We start from the raw sequence: 17650 nt of genomic DNA, 5'->3' as shown, positions 1-17650 counted from the left end.
CATCAAGTGTGTGTGGGTTTGTGTGTCTACATGTCGAATTAAACAGTCCTCTTAACATGCTTCGATTTGGCATGACTTAAATGAAGCCAGGTGCATCTCATAGACAAAACCACCTCGATTCTGTGGAGTGAGCGTGAGCGGGGTTTGGCTTTACAGCGCGGATCTCATTAATCTGGGAAAGATTTTCCTTCCCCCGTGAATCGATGGAGCATCATCATCCATCACTTGTCACTCTGTGACCGAGTGCAGCCTGTAGGCCAGAGGTCTAAGCAATAAGTAACAAGGAGCAGAGCTGGCTATCAGAGCTCTATAAAAGACAGACAACAAGAGCACATTAAATGCAGGTCATGGTCATACGTTACCTCTTCTTTGTAATGTATAGCATATTGGGTTTATTTGCTTCTATTTGCCCACTTCCTACCGTGTACACTTTTTATACATAAGGATCTTTACAAAATATATTTTATTATACTCATACAACAAGATATTCATTGAAACCCAGATGTGGCTATTTATTGATAACCTATTTAACACATAAAGTTACTTTACCCAGTTTTTACAGGGTGGGATGCAAGAAAACAGCTAAGAGAGGTTACCAGTCACTGTTATGTACTGTATTGTTTTGCTCTGTAGCAGAAGAAATATTTGGATCTGAGGTGAAATTAGAAATAACAGAATGGGCAAAAAACACTTAATGTTTCACTTTAATGTTGCAGCTGGTTGGGGTAGATCTAATTTTAACTGCCTTATACTGTTGGATAATTAAAACTATAATGATGCATAACATTTTATAAGATGATCATATGTTTTCTATGTAAATGCTGAATCTAAGTAACTATTAACTATACAGTAATATAACATTCTCTTTATAATGGAGTAGCAGTTTTATCATTGCCATAAATGGAAATATACCACCTGACCATAAAGCAGTCAATGACTGTGTGAACCCATCTGGAAAAGCAGCAGAAAGCAGACTTCTCCCATGTGGCATTTGAAGGATACTGACTGAGCAGTGATGAGATACTGTTATTTACACTGGAGGGGTCTGTCTACATGATGGTGGGATTGTCTGTTTGGGGTGACATTTCAGTGAGGTCAAAGAGGTGAGGTGTGTGACAGTCAGAATGTGTATTTTTGCTTGTGTGTATAGGTGTGAGATTTATCTGTGTCTGTGGGGGGTGAGGATTCTGAAGACATACTTGGGGAGCCCAGAGGCTTGGGTCTCATCCTGGCAGTGACTGGGATTTGGAGCAGGCTGTGCTCTTCAGTCAGTGCCAATTAGCCTGCTGCCACCTTGTGACATTCAAAAGACAGCAGCAGCAATCAAAAGATCTGTGTTAACAAACAATATTCTTGCACGCAAACACACACACAGTCATGGCTTAAGGTGATAAAACCTGATTCTGTGTGGCCTTTTAATAAATTGGATCACACATTAAAAATAATCCTACATTATCAGGTCTACATTAACTACATTAATAGAATCTGGTTACTGGTAAAAAAAAAAACATATCATCATGATATTAAAAGCCTTTACACACACATTGTCCGCCCACACAGATGTCTCAGGAATGTGTAGGTGTGTACAGAATTAGCTTAATTGAGATCCTTGTCACTAATTCTGTTACATGCATTAGGGTAATGCAGGTGTTTGGTTATCATTCTTATTGGTTTAAAGAGTCTTCTGACATCACATAATTTCCAGCATAGCTTCACCCAGTTTCACCCTGATGAGAAGTCTAATCAGCCTGAGTAACTGAACACACCTGATTAGATGAGCAGGGCCTTTAACAATGCTTTCACTTTATTACTACTTATAGGTTGTTTTCTTTGTGGATGGCTGTTTCCTGACCCGCTGTTGTAATGTTGCAATTTTCATTTGCGTCTATGTAAATTCATTTTATAATACTTTTCTTTTATGCTGTATTACTAGAGAACCAAATGCGTAATAATCCGCAGCTTAAAATAGTCCCCATTAATAGCACAATTTACTCCAGTATGAGTAACATGTAAATGCCCAGGTTTTAGAAGATTACTCAACCATTTCTAAAATGGAAGCTATTAATTTGTGACCCAAAAGACTTACATAATCAGTAAGAACAACCTGAGTCTTAAAGTCATAGACAGGGCAGAAAGTGGAACAGCATGGCGAGACAAACACAATGTCAGTTTTGCCAGTTTTCATGGCATTTGTTGACAATTATGAATTATCATCTTATCCTTTTCCCTGTTTATTTTTTAATGCTGTGAGCACCATAAATGAAATACCACCCTTCTACACTGCACTGGGGAGACTAAATCTAATCTGTACATTTAGTTATCAGACGATGTATGTGAGAAAATGTTTATTTGCAATTTAGGTGAACTAACCCTTATTTATGTCATTATATAACTATCAAACTGCCTACCGCTATCTGTGCATTTCTTTGCAATTCAATAATGTGCACTGTCCTTCATAAATAGTGTTAGTAAAACAAAACTCAGGATATGTTTTACATTAAAATGAGACCCGTTTGCATACCTTGTCTCTTTGTATTTCCTCTATTTTACAGCATATCACTTTGCATTTCACATTTTTCATACAGATACCACAAACACCCCAGCCATCCTTCTTTTTAAACAAACCTGACTGAAAATTTCTAAAGTAGGGCATTTCAAAACCAGACAACAATGGGAAATGTGTCTCCACCTGCAGTCCTCTACAATGCTGAGATGAATAATGGTATTATCTCAATACGTTGAACCATACTGATTGTTCAATTTAGAGACAATCACACAGTCTGTCACTTCTCCACTACTCGCCCCTCTGTCTAATTCCGTCCTAAACACACGCATGCATGTAGCAAAATAGGCCTTGTAGACTGACTGCGCTGTGTAAGGGTAGGATGGAGAATAAACTGGGCTCTTTTGCTGCTGAAGAATTGCACAAACACACACACATACACCGACATGCACCTGCACATATACACACACTGGCTTACACAAAGGCAGGGCTAGTATCCCCCTGAGCTTTCCCTACTGCTGCTTCTATGAAAAATTTAGACAGAAGTGATCTCATCGGCTATTTTGAGCCCATCTCTGACCTAGGAATGTTTTAAAGAGCTAGTATCTGGCTCTGCTTTTTGTGATGTTTGTCTTTAGGTTTGACAAGGCCCCAAAACTGTTTTGTGTTGGTGTGTACATAAAAACCCACTGTATGTTTGAGTGCCTCTTCTCCTTACAGTTTTACGATCTCCCTGCTGTGTTCAATACACAAAATTGCCTGTAACTTAGACTTCTCATTTCATCTCTCACTGTACTGAAACACATCTAGAATTGAATGCAGGCGATTTCACTCATCTTTATGTACATCTCCTTGCAACCACAAAATGGTGCATCTATTATATGAAAACAAACATTCTTTCATCCATCTGCAGGATCCTCAGTGTTTTGGCGAGATGGTTCTTTTATATTCCACACAGGAGACACACACACACTGTCATACAGTATAGTTTGTGAATTACAGACAGACACACACACACACACACATACACACACACACATGCACACACAAAAAAAAATCAATTGCTTTTGAGAGAACTCCATCAGCAAATTGAGTCAATTTCAGGTTTTTCTGTGCAGTCTCTGATACAAACACTCACCACAAACACTGGCATCCAATTTCATAGCAAGACTCAGGCTACTCTTGAGATGAATTGTGTGGGTCTGAAGTGTTGATGTTGGAGGCACAAGTCTGTCTGCTTGTACTTAGTGAGACCAGTGATAATGGGATGGGCTGCAATGAAATGATAAAAATGCGTGGGAAGATTCCACATGTGATATTACACATGTGACAATGATGAAACAACAAGTAACCAAACCGCAAAAAAGAAAAAAAAAATGTCTAAAGGTTGTTTCCCAGGGAAAATAAATAATGTGTGAATGGAACAAAAATCAGGAACAACTAAGAGTCAAATATTTCTCATCATCAGGTATCATCCTCTCTGACACTTGGAGTAGAAGATATTCAAAGCCCTTTTTAAAACATTACCCATTCAGCATTGTTCACGTGTAGAAATTCAACAGCCAAATACAGTGGAGAAGTATTCTGATTTTATCTTTTGGCCAACTGGGCCAGTGCAACATGATGTATACACAGTGACCAACCACTTAAGTATTGTACCACATTACAAAGCTGTTTTTGAACAAAGAGCTTATTTACAAATGCAGCAGACAGAGCAACTTTAGCATTCTTTTGGGGTCATGTTCATGGCCATCTGATAAATCAAAGCAAATATTCACTCTTCTTTTAGCTCTGTTTTGGTCTCTTGCAGTTCCTGAGGAAAACTCTGTCTTGTTGTTTAATGCCCCACTGTGTCCACAAGACAGATAAACTTGTCTTTCTGCTGTTTGGTGAGTGGCAGATAGCTTATCAGAGCATTTTCTCCCGAGACAAACCGCATGCCATGGACTAAAACAGGTTCAGGAGAGCAGAGGAAGTGAACCAAAACAGCAACGCTGATGACCTTGAAATGGAAATCAATGAGCTTAAAGATGCTAATATGCTAAAATGAGGAGCTAGGGAGGACTGCAGGGTGAGGAAGTAATTCCTTGCAATTTTGTAATTGCAAGTGACATCTTTTACACACTGTTAACAGGGCTGCACCAAATACTTTTATTATGAAATCATTTTCAGATTTAATGATTAACTGCTCAGGTTGACATATTCAAATGTGGTGTTTGTCCTGCAGTCCAAACGAAAACCAATAACTTGGTAAAAGAAATAATCAGATTTCTTGATGACTAATTTTCTGCCAAGTGACTTCTTTCACCTATAACAGCAGATTAAAAAAGTTCTAATCATATTGTATATTTATTAGATTGTTAAATCTATAAACATCTAAACATCATCTTTAAGTTGGTCAAATTTAACTACTTGTACAGAGCTGGGTAGTTTTACATAGGTACATCATATTTTAAAACTTTTTATATAACACTGAGGGGCAGAATAATTAGTAGAGCTGGCAAACAAATTCAATGCACAAAAAACATAAAGTAGGAGAACCTCTGAACTGCACCTTAGTACCGTGCTTGAGTAAATGTTAATCACTTTCCACTAGTGCCTGAATTATGTTTTCAAAGAGAGAGAGTTATAGTCCATTTGATCACAACCGAACACTCACAGCATCACATCCCATTAATGTAAGACAGATAGTATCTTTAATTATGCAGATTTCCTAAGACTATCTAATTACCTGGACAACTGCTCACATCTGCAAATTCATGTGAGATCCACAGAAGCTGTGAACTACTTGTCTTTCATTTAGCACCGTGGTTACAGTAACAAAATGCTCTGCAGCTCAGTTGACACTTTAGCCTCATCTTGATGAAGGTGACAGAAAATAAATAACAGCTACTCCAGATTTTTTAAAAAAAGGGAAGATCAAGATCAAGAAAGCCGTGCAGCTGGGCAGCTGTTTTCTCAGTAATACCAGATATACACAGGGCTAACAGCTATGACATGTTGTTTACTACATTTTTCACTGCAGGATAGGACTGGGCATAGCACATGATGCATCTGGTAAAATTCAACCAAGGTGAGAGGAGAAATTCAGCTGAAGCACCATCAGTTCAGTGAGTGAACATTTGAACACTGAGTTGACTTTACCATCAACATGAAATGACACAATGCAATGAGGCATAGAGCATGCATTCAAAAGGCAATCAAAAACAATATTTTTATTAGAAAGCTGTGCTATTATGACAGATCGCAGTGAGTTTAACCTAAAAGTGGAACATAGCTGGAGTCATCTGAGCGAGAGTAATAAATGACCTTGCTGATGACAGATGGCATGATTTAAATCACTGCCACAGCAGAGTGTAACTGTATGCATGTAAACATAAAGACCCTCAGCAAGTTCATGTATCAGAAATTAATCAGCTGTCTTGAATGAGAAACAATAGCCTCTCAAAATGTATTCTGAAAAAGTAGTTATTGCACAATGTGGACATATATAATGAGAGGATTACAGCTCCCTTCATTAAAGGATTATGCAACTAAAGCATAATTTCAACAAAGTTTTTCTATCGGTATTTAGTTTATGTCTAAAGTTTGTAAGCCAACATTTGTTGAGTGTCAAGTCAGCAGACTGCAATATCACACATTCACTAAAAGAAAAACACGGGAACAAAAAAACAGAACACTGATCTCATGTCCTATATTTATTATACTTATCATCATCTACCTCAAGCCTGAGGCAGTTCTGTGGAAGCTGCTCTCTTTTGGAAGGTGGAAAATAAGTCATGACATCTCCAACTATGCTGAGAGTGAGGTGACCCAAGCAGGAATAGCAAAAACAACCAGTATAAACAAGAGCAAAAGCACAACATGTTGCTTGTGGCGTTATGGGTTTGCCTAGGTAATTCACTGAGAATATAAAAAATATATAGAAATCCCTTACAATACTTATGCAACACCAAATGCAGTTCAAGAACAAGGTCAATGATGACCTCCACAATCTCACTTTTTGCCATTTTATTTCAATGTCAAACATGTTATCTGTAATCCATTTGTGTTGGGGAGACACCTGACCATCATGCAGCAAATATTATCTGTGTGTTTATTTTATTAAAAGAAATCTGACTGACCTGAGACCAAACAGTCAGAGCACCCTGACATTGAAATAAAAAATAATAATTTAAAAAAAAAATCAGAAAACTAGTGTGTCCTCCCAGAAGCAAATAACTGTCTCCTCTTGTGAACTCTTTGAAGTAACCCAGGTACAAAAAACAGCCACATACCTTAGAGGCCAAATTAACTTCAGCTAAAATTCAGGGTTTGTTATTCAGAGCCATGCCTTACCTTCACAGTAGGCATTATCATCTCGCAGTGGGCGGAAACCATCTTTACAAACACAGCAGTCTCCAGCCTCCAGGTTCACACAGTCAGAGTGCTCCACACAGCCGTGGCCCTCTGAGCAGAAGTCATGACCTGCAGGAGGCACGGTGTGAAAAAGGTTGAGACCCAGAGGAGAGAAGAGGAGAGGAGTGATGGAAGCATACAGGGCCAGTATTAAAGGTTATGTCATAGTAGCACAACCTTTTCTCACAGTGTCCGCCCTGTGGCTTTCTTCCCAAAAGTATTATTATTATCATTAATTTGTTATAATTTCTCACTATGACATATATATATATATGTATATATGACTTCATAATCATAAAAAAATCAAAAATATGCTTATAGTAAAGATATGTTTTAGCTAAAAGTACTAATAACCTAGAGTAGGCAAAATGTAAAAGGACCATGCTAATAATATATTTTAAAAAAAGTTTTAGCCCATTTGTTACAAGTCAGTCATACTTTGTATAATTGCTGTTTTTAGATTTGCTAGTTGATGGGCAACCATTGATTTCAATTCTTGCCCGGACAATAACAAAATCCTACAAAATCAATTTTCAGAGTAATATTTGTTGGCGAAAGGTAATCCATCAAAGTGAACATAACGTTGCTTTGGGCAGAGGCTGATTTGAAAACTCCAACTGGTTTGTGCATTTAATGATTTCCTTTTGTGGTGGAGTCATGCATCGAAATCAAGAGTAGAGGGCAAGCCGACAAACAATGAGTGCATAAAAACACTGCTAAAGGGATCATGTGAATATGGTAGTTCTTTACTTTGAAATCCTGTAGGATAGTGTAGCAAAAGAAAATCTCACAAAACAAATATTATATCAATCAGGAGTTGATTTTTGTAACAGCTGCATGGAATGTGTAAAGCCAATATAAGACCATGTGGTTTTGAAAAACTTAATCGAATCCCTAGAAATTTTTATTTGTATTTGTTTATTTTGCCTTGCAAATATTATTCCTTCATTTTTTTTGTCTATCTATGGAGTATATACAAATCTGGAAAAATAATGTCAAAATCATTATACCCCACAATAAAATGTATGGCAGGTGAAGCAGTATTCATGTAATATTTCTTTCATACCTTTGCAAACTTTGCAGCATCTGTCAGTCAAGGAGATCTGCTCCGACTGTGGACAGTTGAGTTCAGGACAAGGTTCACTGGGGCCCACGCGGTGCATGCTCCTGTCCTGTGATGGGCAGTGGCAAAATCCTCATCATCTACTGTCTGTCCATGTCCGCTTTGCCCCCTCCACTTGCAAAGGGCTTGAATGTAATTATTAAAGTCATTATTCATCTATTGTGTTTCCTCGCTCACTCTTCCACTCGGTGTGTTCATTACACACCAATTACTCATTGGTCAATAGCAGTGTTTTCCTAAACTACTTCTGGAAGAAAAAAATAACTTTTTCCTCTCTGCCCTGTTATCGTCAATGATTTGCATCATGATTCATGATGCATCTTTATTACACAAACAGTGAATCAATCTTCTGGATTATCCCTGCATGTGTGTTTAGTCAGACTGTAAAACCTGATTAGGGGGTTCCTTTCTCAGCATGCCTTTGGCAGGTCTCCCTAATGATCTCATCCATGACTGATACTAATTTAGAGTCATTAACACCAGACACAGTTGGACATAAACAATAGATCTTTTCCATTTATGTGTAGAGCACTAATATTTTACTAATCTTAAAACATTCCATCGACAGGACATCTTGCTGAGGTCTTATGACCCCTATTCATACATAGGTTGAATATGCTCAAAGAAAATAAACTTCCCCCTAAAAGTCCTTAAACTACTTTCCAAATAAGCCTTACCATCTCCATCTTGCCACCCATCTCCCAAAACCTGCAGCCAGCAGGCAGACATAAGATCAGAGGCGTGACAAGCAGCTGTCAGGGGAAGCCCACAGGAGTGTGCAGCACTGGGCTGACTGACAGCACTCCCCGTCCCCATTTCTTTGATCTGCCTGGGACTGCCAGTCATTTAACTGGAACTACAGATGGGCCAGGTGTGGGCATGCAAGCCAGACAGCTGTCTGAAAGTGCAGATTCTAATGGAGCTTTGCAGAATTCATAGATGAGCTCATTCATATGATAAAGTTGTGTGATTAAAAACTTCAGATCATTTCTTTGTGATTGATTGGGCCTGTCTGGCATAATGTCATCAAGTGAATTGCTCCCAAAAGTGAGTGACGCTCCCATCTGGTGTGCCAGGCAGACAAAAGCAAATACTCTGAATAATTGGGAAATTAATATGATTTGGGACCACAATGGTATCTGGTGATTGGTAGGGAACAATGGCTGTGGCACCCTGTGATTGACAGGTGCACCGTTTTGGCCTTCAAATGTAAACTCAATTAGTAGCATTCAGAGTGGACAGTCTTGGATTGCTGGCTCAACAACGCTTGATTTATCAACGCAGAGTCAGCCAAGGCTGCTGTGCAATGACTATTTAGTGAGCTGTCGCGTGCTGCAACGTGGAAATTTATAGAGCTGAACTGCTTGGTTACATGAGTTACTGTGGTGTCTCTTTCTGCAGCGAGGTTTGATAAAATCCTTTTCAATAAATATGTGTAAGTGTGTTTCTATGTGTGTGTGTGTGTGTGTGTGCGCACCTGGTATTACTTATATTGTGAGACCCAAAACCTCCTTACACAGACACATTGTGGGGAGTTGGTCAGTGGACCAGCATCTGGTCCTCACCATGTAAATGATTGAATTCCATGGTGATGACTTAGTGTAAGGTTAGTGAACGGTCTGGGTTAGGTTAAGGTTAAGGTGAGGGTTAATGTATAGTCCCAAATGTAAAGAAAATAAGTGTGTGTGTGTTGACATAACTTACTCTGCATTCAAACAACATGCACCTGCCAGAGGAGTCACGCACAGCCTTCTGATTCCCTTCCACCAACTCTCTTCCACCAAAGATGCAGAGAGCTGATAGAAGACACAAAAAACTTTATCAGCGTAGACACAAATACATAAAAATACACAGAAATGTACAACCTGTATTTCTGTTTTCTGGCTGTGGCTTATTTTGAATTCAACACTGAAAGAAATGATTGTCAAGATGTCTAAAGATAGGTGTTGCTGTAAGATGTTTAAGTACAATCTGTTGTTCTATAAATTCCCAGCATTTAACACTGTTTATTACTTTGTAAGCAAGTTATATCTTATTAGAATGGAAATAGCAGAAGTGTTTCACAACTGATATAAAAACACAGGCAAAACAATACTGTATTTACATTACTCTATCACTGCGCCTCATATGGTGTCTTCAAAAGAAACGTTATCAATTAATCAGAAACTAAGAAAAGCAGTACACGTTTGATTTTGTGGACATAAACACTGGCAAAACACAGGGAAACTTACATACATATTAATTTCATTTTATGTATATAATCTGTAATTTTCATCTTTTTTAAAAGATTTTGAAAAGCCATCAGGTAAATTAAGTCAAACCAAATCAAGCACATCAAATGCTACTCAGGACGTGATGAAGTATTAAACATATAAAGAGAGCAAGCATTAAGCCCTGCAACAATAACTAAAACCTGTTTTATAAAGTTCTTGAGGGTGCGAATCTTATCACATGGGCAGAAAGTGCGTGCTTGCTGAGCAGCTGGGGTCAGGCAGATTCAGACTGATACAAGAAAGAAATGATTGACACCAGTGGTCAGACCCTATCACAAAGCGGCGTATCATGAAAGTGAAGGACTTCTCAAACAGCTATTTGACGTTCTACTTGACAGACCATCAAAACAACAACAACAAAAAAAAAAAACAGACTCAGAGCTCCTCCCTGCAAGGCCTTGTGCAGTGAGATAAGGCTTTAATTTGGAGAGCGAATCATGTCTTTGTAGTGGGGGAAACTTGCAGCACTCATCTCTCTAAAGCTGGAGCATGCGTAATTAGCTGTGTGTTTCTCTATCATGTTGAGATAAGTGAGTATGGGGGTGTGAGTTTAAGATGATTACCTGCTACGTGTTTATATTTGTGCAACACGACACTAGATTTCTAATCATACTCTTAAACCCTTGTGTTGCAGCACTGAAGTTTAGATCAGTGGAAATGATGCCAACACAAGCTGATTAGAACCCAAAACTAATGGCTTACTAATGATGAACAGTTAAATCTTGTCTATTATTTGCCTTGCAAGAGGAGCAGGGCGCAATGGCAGCAGTGTGTGGGAGTGTGTGATGAAAAAGTTCTCAAATGAAGTCAGCTTGCACTAAATGTGGAGTGAGATTTGCGATATATACATATATATATATACACACACATAAAAGACATATGTAAAGTGAGATGCATTTTTTAACCATTCATATGGTATATAACCTTCTGTAAGTGACGGGTGAAAACATCAGTCCATTAGAAACAACCTTACACATGATTAATATTGAACTAAGCTACTAAGCTTCCTTAATGCACGTGCTAGATTTCATTCTTTACAGTGAGAGACAACACCTGGTACTTAAAGAAATGTGATGTATTTGCTTCTAAGTTTCATTTGGGTTAAAATCTGAGGAATGCTGGGGTGAGAAAAGCTAATATCCTCTGAAACCCATTTTTATTGAAGGGGAGCTGAGAGAATATGAGATGTAGAATGCTGTGGTGAGGAGGCTAATAGGAGTTCATTGCTGAACCCAGAGTCTTGTCGAAGAAAAACAGACTCTCTCTGTAGATATGTAATGAAACAGAATTATTTATCTAGAAAGAACATATCAGTGCTCAGAAAGTTATAAAATGGACACTTAGGAAGACACTATTACCAGCGAGAGTGTGCATCATTTCAGGCATTTAACATTTCTTTCTTCTTCACTTTTCTCAATATGCCTGCTATTAATAGGAACTACTTTACATCACAAGCAGAAATCCCAGATTTTATGGCTCAAGTCTGTTTGATTGGTGGTCATCTGCGTTTTGAAGCCAGCTAGTGAATAACTGATTGGTCCATGTATATTCAAAAGGATGGACCCATCTCAAGAGCCATGTTAGGAGGTAGCTTAGCAACACAGCAAAGCCCTGGTCAATTGTCAGGCAGCCCTTGTGGAGGTGTGATTTGTACTCTAAATCTGGTAGTGGATTGAGTTTTTTTTTTTTTTTGTTGTTGTTGTTGTGTGTGTGTGTGTTTGTACTCAATTGTGTTCATGATTGTATGAGTGTAGAAGGGTGACGAGGTTAAGGGTACTCCACTCACGCTGGCACTCCTTGCAGCAGGCACCCTTTACGTAGGCAGGCGCTGTGCCTGCTGGGCACTGAGGGGGAGGGCAGGAGATGGCCTCACATTGCACCGTGCCATTCTGGTGGAGACAGAAACACATGTTGTTGAAATTGACTACTGCAGGCCAACCAATACTGGATGTCTCAGGCCAATACTCACAGTATATTCAGTATATCTATATGAATGTAAATGTGAACATGAATATGCTATATGAACAGTTTTCTGCAAATGTTCCATTTTTTCATAGACTCATAAACAAACACTTATGTTAATGACCTCTTGAAGTTGGTAATTACAGAACTGTGACAACAATATATAATAAGCAAGACATTTTACTGTTAAAAATAAACCTGTCAGTGCTCCTTTGGTTAACAAACCATAATGAATTTCTTGTTACTTATTGCCCAACATACAGACCAAGACTGATAATATCTATGATACTCGTACAAAAATGGTGTTTTCAGTAGTAAATCTATATTTTTATTTCTTTTATTATTTTTATTTAAATTTTTATTTTTATTAGCAACAATTAAACCTCCATCTACCGAGGAAGATCACAAGATGTCTTCAGTATTTATTATGTGAAAACAATATGGCCCCTCTATCCCTAATACTTGCCCCTTACCTATCTTCAATTCACCTATGTCATTTTTTAAAAAATATTCGGGAAGAGAAAAATCAGATATGCTTACTATACCAGGAGATCAGTGCTTCAAATCTATTTACAATTTACAGTAGATTTCCACACTAATCAGTACATGTAATATATGTAAATGCTATCCGCTTTTCTCCGGCTGTGCCTGTGATTAACATTGCTTCCACGGATGAAAGCTCTGTGACAGCAACATCTATGAACCTGATCCACATAATTGATAACATCTTAATGCATGACCTTTAAAATTTAAAGGCCACAGCTAATTGCCACACATAAGGTAAGGAACATATTCCACCTAATTCCTTAATTGCAGTCCAGGAATGTCAACACACCGTTTCTGGTGAATGTAGTGATTTCATTGGATGAGTGGGCAGAACAAATCCCTGATGATGATTATCATCTGTCAAGAGCAATTAGGTATGGTGCACTGAGAGATATGTGATTTTCTATTTTTTGCATGCTGGGTATTGCTGTGCAAAGGAATCTCATTGGCTGGTTGTTCCAAAGCTGGGTGGACTGACAGGGGGTGAAATCTCTTTGGCGATGTGGTACAAGCCCCAGATCTCCAATCGTTTCTAATTCTCTTCTTGGAAATTATTCACACTTTATGCAGCACAAAGTAGACACTTGAGAAAATCAAGCATTACTAAGCACTGTTGTTGTTGTGTCTAATCCTGAGTAGTGTGGAGGTTTTCAATACAGTTTCTTTTCTTGAAAAGAAATGGGGCAACCCTCCTCAATACAAGGGAATAATGAAAATACAAGACAATGAGGCCCCTGCACTCTGTACCTCATTCCCACCCAAACACACACACTTGATGAACAGGGCAACAAAAGCCTACACCTACAATGAAATCAGTAAACATTTATGTACATGCAGACACTCATATACACATACAACCTGATGCATGAACACATACAGTACACAGCAATACAGACATGATGAAATCCATGTTCTGTCCCTGACACACATGCACCCAAACACGCAAGCACACACACATTTAACCATCCATATCTATTTTATGACACACTCACATTCCTGTAAATGCTGTATGTGTTTGTATGGTTGTACATACACAATTAAAATTAAATGCCCTCTCTTGCACTTTATTAGTCTAACATACACTCCCATGTGCCCAGTGTACACACACATACACACACACAGTTGAGCTCTCGCGTGTTGATTCCCACCGTGCATGTGCAGTTCCTGCAGCCATCTGTCCAGCCCTCGTCCTCCCTGTAGACGACTCCCTTGACGCTGCAGGTTCTCTCACAATAGCAGCCATCCAGCCCATTCATCTTCTCCTCCGCCCTGGACAGCTGCACCACCAAAGAACAAAAGGCAAGAAAGACAGAAGATAAAAATCAGCCACAGCCTGTGTCTATATTCACTTGTAGAAAGCAGAGTGTCAAAACCAAACCACTGGCATCACAAAGGTAAGTCATTAGACATCATTAACACCTTTTAGACCCAAAGTCTGCATGAAAGCAGAAAAGATATCAGTGTTAATATGGTCCAGACCTGTTGCAGTGAATAACAATGAGACACATGTTGACAAGTGGAAATTTTATGCTATAGCATAATTTGGAATTGTAATTCAAAATAATAATTATTGTTTTTAAGCTAATTCTTATTGACTAAAAGTCAAATGAATATCCATTGTAACGCATCACATTACCTTGCTCGATGTTTTAGCAAGGATATCCTGCAGTTCCATGATTTTCTGCACAAGTCCGTGGAAATCATTGCAGGTTGGGCATGCTGAGATATAAAAGATGATACTTTATAATTTCACACATGAAATAAAGTTTCCTATTACTATAATGATATATAGTAATTGCAAATTAAGACTGCTATAATTAGAGATGGAAATTGTGCATCTAAATATTAATAAATGTTTTACACTCTATATTAAATACATATATATATTAACTTGGGAAAATATGATTTAAATGCAAGGATTTAACTTACTTATTTACTTTATGTGACAATCATAAATTACATTTTTTCTGAAATGTCTCTCTCCATTTCCTACTATTCAAATATACTCTGAGGTATCCTTTTTGAAAGGACTTCCTTTGCTGTAAAGTGCAGCTTTCCTCTGAAAAATTTTGGAGATGTGACATAAATGATCTATGTAAAAATCAATGCTTGTATTTCCTCTGTTTTGTGAATCATCTCTTAAATTGTGTACACAAGGATGGTTCCTCCTACAGCCTCCTTCTATCATTATATTTACACAGAAATCATAGAACCTCCAGACTGATTTATACATGTCTAAATCCCCCTCACACCTGACGTGAATTCAAAAGTAACTTCAGTGAAAGCATTTTGCTGAAGTCTGACACAAAAAAGCAATTCCACTCTCACAGATAGAGCCAGGGAATCCATTTTACAGGGAGACTGACTAGTTGTACAATATTTTAATACCCAATATTTTATGGAGGAAAAATCAGTTTCTCAATTGTTAAACTGTGTTAATTCGGTATAAGGTTTAAAGAATATAAATAAAGAACAAAGTGAAATCAAGTGCCTGGCAAAATAAATCCCAGAGGTCATTTAAATTAAACAGCTTCATTAATGTTAAGCACTCACTTCTGTTAAGGTCTGGACACTGTGAGATGTAACCCTGTGGCATCACCAGGATCTCCACATCCTGCATCACTCCCTGCACACACAGACACACAACAAAGTTGATTGAGTAACAACATGCAGAAAGCAGACAGGCAATAACCACATGATGAAGTATGTTCATGTGTAGTACTGTAGATAAGGAACTAGAGGCACTGTGGTCGCTAAGTATGTTCATGGTGCATTTTCCGTACAAGATAACGTGGAACCTAAGTATGCACAAGGCATCCAAACACAAAACAAACAGCTGTGTTTATGAGAGCTTTGGTTACTGCTGCAATCATAAAACTGATCGCAGTAAAACAGCAGTAAATCTGAGAGTAGGCACAAATGTATTTTTCAATCTGGAGAGTAAGAAACAGAGAAGTTAGTTGTGAGATAACATGTTTGCTAGGTTGTCGCTCGGGTGAATCATCTCATAACAAGCCACCAACAGGAAGTTAAGTGAACCAATGATGTGGGAGTGTTAGTAGGCAGATGGAATTTTTATTTTTCCTTCCAATCTCCTCTGATAAGTATAAATAGGAGATACAGACTCAATTTAATTCATAAGTCCCAATTGATAGCCTTTCGTCCGTTGCCCAAACACATACATACACACATAGATATTCTGTCGTCATGGCAACCTGGCCTATTTCATTCTTTGAGTGCATTTACTTCCCTTACAGAAGTGAAGCAGTGCAACTTAGGAGAAATTGTTTTTTAAATTGTCTTGCCACTTCAATTTACTGGCCATAATTTTCAAATCCTGCAGAAATGATTTTCTAATTTTTTTTATGGCAATGTGCTGAATTGGAAGCAAATAGGAGTTGTGTCTATCAAACCTGCAATCAAACTATAAAACTCTATGTTCACCTGGAGTCGTTGCATACATTTCCCATTCTATACACTTTATCTGTACTGTAATTACTACTGCACTATTACTACTTCGGTTTTATTAATCTTTGTCATTAAAGTGACAGTCAAATGATAGTTACCATCTTGGTTTTCACTAGTATGAAGGATATCAGATTGGTTTATTTACAAGCAGGCTTTAACTCAAATTTTTATGTTTTGATTTTATTGTTCAAAAAGCATAGTTTGGTGAATCTAGCATGACACTGAACTGCAGAAATTTTATCAAGGTAATGGATGCAAAAATATCTTTTCTTTTTTCCCTGGGAGAAAATTTCTGACATATTTCTGGCATAAACTAATAAACAATTAGAGAAATATGATTTTAAATTTAAAAAATTATTTTTTTATTTTGCTGTCTTTACACAGAGCCTGTGTCGTGATGTAGCACAATTAAAACAACCAGTTGCCAGGCTTTGCTTTGCACCTTCTGGCTAGTGAAAAAAGAGACACTTTAAATTTTAAACTCATTCCTCTGTGTCAGCGACACCCTGTTTACTGTGCAGCATGCATGAAGTAACACGTGGGACGTTGATGGTTGTCCCATCTGTACCGGAAATGTGAATTTGTGAAAAACAGCAAGTGGGAGAGTCAGGGTTGAAACACTTCTGTTGCTGTTGTATTCCTTTTCTACAAAATGCAAACCATCATTAGAAGATACTGTATATCCTGCCAGGCTAAGAAATACCTTTAGAATGAAGCATGACTGAAATAAAAGCAGATTTGCATGTCTCTATAGCTCCTGTTTGCTGTTACATTTAGAAAAGCCTGAATTAAAAGCAATTTTTTTTCAAGCCTTTTAAATAAGGATGTATGACAACCTGCTATATTATTACACAAATCAACTACGAATGGCATAACACTGATTGAATAAAAAATGTGCCAGTAGATACTTTAGGATAGATGTAGCTATCTTACAATGTTTGCAGATGATATTTAGTGTATTATACAGCAGAGGTGCAGATATGCTCATTCTGATTAAAGTCTTTACTATTGCTGCTAGGGCTGTAATTTTCTCATCTTCGGCTGATGTCCACATACAGTACAGTCACTGGCTGTTTCTGGGTAAATGTACTAATGAAGCAGTGTGTTTTAAAAGCCCTTCCTAGCAACTAATCAAATCTTCAGAGAGTGGTGAGAAGAGATGCTTGACTAGATTAGTGGGTGACCTCCAAGGTTTCTTTCATCTACCAATTAACACAAAAGATATTCAACAGCCAGGACACAATCTTTAAAGAATTAACAGACGCATACACACAGCAACACCATCGAATACAGAGTCAGTCACTGGCAGACTGATTAAAATAGTTGGATGACATTTTGCCCACATATGTCTCCCCAGGTAGGAAATTCAGGAGTGCA

At 38.0% G+C, this 17650-nt stretch overlaps 1 protein-coding gene across 1 annotated transcript in view; it reads right to left on the bottom strand.

Moving 5' to 3' along the window:
• Positions 1-17650, bottom strand: part of nell2a (neural EGFL like 2a) — a 74057-nt gene that overhangs the window by 42999 nt on the left and 13408 nt on the right. The window contains exons 6-12 of the mRNA XM_026311137.1: positions 15359-15431; positions 14442-14524; positions 13954-14082; positions 12084-12186; positions 9729-9820; positions 7968-8073; positions 6842-6970 (exon numbers count right to left, since the gene is read on the bottom strand). Of these exons, the coding sequence (XP_026166922.1) occupies positions 6842-6970; positions 7968-8073; positions 9729-9820; positions 12084-12186; positions 13954-14082; positions 14442-14524; positions 15359-15431 (715 nt within the window). The remainder of the gene's footprint in view (positions 1-6841; positions 6971-7967; positions 8074-9728; positions 9821-12083; positions 12187-13953; positions 14083-14441; positions 14525-15358; positions 15432-17650) is intronic.

This window comes from Mastacembelus armatus, chromosome 6, assembly GCF_900324485.2.
Source record: "Mastacembelus armatus chromosome 6, fMasArm1.2, whole genome shotgun sequence".
Classification (NCBI taxonomy): domain Eukaryota; kingdom Metazoa; phylum Chordata; class Actinopteri; order Synbranchiformes; family Mastacembelidae; genus Mastacembelus; species Mastacembelus armatus.
The sequence above is the reverse complement of the archived record's forward strand: the minus strand, read 5'-3'. Positions and strand labels throughout refer to the sequence as shown.